This window comes from Dipodomys ordii, unplaced genomic scaffold (genome assembly GCF_000151885.1).
Source record: "Dipodomys ordii isolate 6190 unplaced genomic scaffold, Dord_2.0 Scaffold112, whole genome shotgun sequence".
Lineage (NCBI taxonomy): Eukaryota > Metazoa > Chordata > Mammalia > Rodentia > Heteromyidae > Dipodomys > Dipodomys ordii.
In genome coordinates this window covers 1,399,060-1,402,261 of record NW_012267328.1, presented here as the reverse complement: position 1 = coordinate 1,402,261, position 3,202 = coordinate 1,399,060, and the positions used below count along the sequence as shown (strand labels likewise).

At 64.9% G+C, this 3,202-nt stretch overlaps 1 protein-coding gene across 1 annotated transcript in view; it reads left to right on the top strand.

The window, feature by feature from the left end:
* Window positions 1-3,202, top strand: part of LOC105994954 (dedicator of cytokinesis protein 2-like) — a 68,134-nt gene that overhangs the window by 4,795 nt on the left and 60,137 nt on the right. Inside the window, exons 2-5 of the mRNA XM_013028622.1 lie at window positions 1,748-1,831; window positions 2,535-2,575; window positions 2,791-2,846; window positions 3,086-3,182. Coding sequence (XP_012884076.1) covers window positions 1,748-1,831; window positions 2,535-2,575; window positions 2,791-2,846; window positions 3,086-3,182 — 278 coding nt within the window. The remainder of the gene's footprint in view (window positions 1-1,747; window positions 1,832-2,534; window positions 2,576-2,790; window positions 2,847-3,085; window positions 3,183-3,202) is intronic.

Sequence of the window (3,202 nt, the reverse complement as noted above, 5' to 3'; positions counted from 1 at the left end):
CAGAGGCCTGGGAACGGAGGCCCCGGGTCAGAGGCTGAAGTCAAACCCGCCCCCCTTCTCCCTCCCTGACTTCCAGCTTGGGCCCTGGGGAGCCCTCCCGCCTGGCGTTGGGGGGGACGCTGCTGGGGGAGACACCCAGGAGAGAGGTGGGGGGAGGGGACTGAACGCAGAGCCCCGCCCCCAGGGCCCAAGCCAGCCCTGCCTCCGGTTCTGGACCCTGGGAGGTGTCCTGCTGAACCCTGTTGGATACCAGGCCAAGTCCACAGGCTAACCTCTGACTGAAATCTGCCCGGTGCACCAGGGACAGCAGGGAGCTGGGAAGAAGTCCTGAAACCAGGCCAAAAGCAGGGAGGTGGAGGCAGGCTGTGGGGCGGGGAAGGCAGGAGAGGGGGCGGGAACCTCCACGGGGCGGGGCCGGTGGGGTGGGGTAGAGTGCCTGCCCTGGCCCAGGGCTCTGTGGGGATCCCTCTTAAAAGAGGATTACTTTATTCCTAGTTGACTGAGGGGCCTTTGGTCTTTAACTTCAGGGCTGTGTCTCTAAGATGCCCGAGGCTCCCAACGGGATGTTACATTCTACAGCGGCCATCTTGAGGTGCCCAGTTCCCAGGCTGGGCTGGGTGGGTGGCTCACACCTGTCATCCTAGCTGCCTGGGGGGCTGAGCCAGGAGGATTAAGGTCCGAGGGGTGGCAGCATTTCCCTGCCCCTCGGGAAGGACGCAGGGCCCAGCTGGCCCAGGGGACACCCTCCGTCTTGGTGGACGCCCCGGGGTCCGCCTGCAATCCCTGAGAGGGCGGGAAGCCTACAGCAGGCCGAGCGAGGCCCAGGCCCACATCTGGAAGTGAGACCCTAAAATAGCCAGCGGCGAAAGCGCTAGAGGCGTGCCTCCAGGCTGGCGGCGTGAGGCCCTGGCCTCGAACCCTCAGCCCTGACCAAAAAACTAGTAATGGTTGATTAATTAGTTTAAAATGCAGCGCACAGTTTGGAGCCATGGAACACATTGAAAGACAAAACCGTCCATGTTTCCTAGCCGGAGACGATTCGCTACTCCACAACACACCATTGGATCTACAAAATTAAAAAAAAAAAAGTCCCTCCCTAGCCCTCTCCCTCGTGGGGAAGCCATGGGGCTGCTCTGCATCTCTGGAGTCTCCTCTTCCCGTCTTCATCTAAGTGGAATGGAGTATACCATGCCTGCCAGTCCCATCCACACCATCCTACGGTTCACTCTTCCTTCCTTTTCCTGGCTGAGTGGTATTCCACCCTCTGCCTGGATTGCCTTGGTTCCTCTGTTGGGAGCCGTCGACTATTTCCGTACTTTATGACTTGAGCGTCTCTGGTCCCGGGCGCCTAGGGAGGACACCTGACTCAGGATTCTGCTTGGGTGGAGGAACCAGGGTTGGCTTGGGTGGGATAGAAGCAGGTTGGGCTGAGCAGAGAGGGACAGGCCGGCCGGCGGGGACATCAGAGGGCCGGCGTGGTGGGGGGCACAGCTGGGGTGGGCACTCAGGGAGTCCCCCGCCCCCCACTTCCTGGCCACGTTGTTGGATTTGTCGCTGGCTCCGCGTCTTCTGTGCGGCTGGGATGGGTGGCTCCTGGGCCCGAGGGAGGCCGTGTGGGGTCCCTGCGGGGAGGTCAGGCTCGGGGTGTGAGCAGAGGCCCCGGGCACTGGGCCACGGCTGTGGGTCGGTGGGAAGCACCCGGGTCTGGGGTTCGGGGGCCTCATACCTCTCTCCCCTCTCTCCGCAGCCATCTCCAACTTCCAGGGCGGCCGGGCGCCGCAGCTCTCCCTGCAGATCGGCGATGTGGTGCGGATACAGGAGACCTGCGGAGGTGAGCCACGGCCCACGCACCCCCCCATCCCACGACCGTGTACGGACACCGGCACCGTGATCTTCCCAGACCACGGTGCCCGCAGCTCCCCGAGCCCAAGGGCCTCACGCGCTGGCCGAGAATCTGCAGCCTGCATGCAGGCTGGCATGCGGCACGGCCATCAGCGCTCACTTCCTCCCTGAGAGTCTGCGCTTCCCCACGGAGGCCTGGCTGGGCTGGGGGGGAGGCTTTGCCACGCATCCGCAGCGCCCTGGTGCACCTGGGCTTCTGGCTGCTTCTAGAGGCGGCTGCGAGGCTCCGAGAGCACCACAGCCCTACATCCACAGACCTGTGGCCCCTCGCTGGTGGGCGGTGGGCAGGCACCTGTAGCTCATGCCTGTAAGCCCAGCTACTCAGGAGGCTGAGAGCTGAGCATCACCGTTGGAAGCCAGGCTGGCCAGAAAAGCCCATCAGACTCTTACCTCCAACGCACGATCAACAAGCCAGAAATGGAGGCGTGGCTCGGGTGGCAGAGCCCCAGGCTTGTGCCAAAAAAGCTAAGGGATGGCTCTCAGAGCTGGTGCGGGAGCTTGTGTGTGCACACGCACATGCACGCACACACACGCACACACACACACACACGCACGCCCACTGCCCAGCTGCACACAAAGTCTAGAGGAGAGACCCTGCCCGCTCCTCCCACGCCCGTGTTTCCTCTTCGCAGACTGGTTCCGGGGCTATCTCCTAAAGCACAAACTGTCGCAGGTAAGCTGGGCGTGTGAGCGCGGGGGCAGCCCGCCTCTCGGTCCTCCTGGGGTGCCCTGGGTGCTCCGGCCCTGCCTGCACCCCGCCCTCCCCGCCCGCCTCCCGGCCTCCCGGCTGTGGCCTCTCTGGCGCTCTGTCTCCTTTCTCCTCCTGTGGGCGTCCCTCGTCCGCGCGTGACGGCGGCCGGGCCTTGCTCACCCTGGGTTTCCCCGCAGGGCATCTTCCCCAGGTCCTTCATCCACATCAAGGAGGCCACGGTGGAGAGAGGGGGGTATGTGCCCCCCACCCTGAGCCCGCTCCGCCCCGGTGCCCTCTTAGCTGGCTGTGCTTTGCCAGCCAGTGCTGTGTGCCCAGCGCTGCCCCCAGTCTTCCCCGCGTCCCCCACTGGGCTGCGGTTGGCGTGGGAGCTGGGGGAGGAGTGGGGGACCCTGGGCGCGGAGGCCCTGGCCGGTGCGGGGTCTGGGGCGGCCTCTCTGCGCTGCCGCATCTCACGGTGGCCTCTCCCTCCAGACACTCGGAGAGCGTGGCTCCCACGGAGACCCCGCTGGCTCAGGAGGTGGCGGCCACGCTGTGGGAGTGGGGCGGCATCTGGAAGCAGCTCTACGTGGTGAGCATTCCCTCATGCCC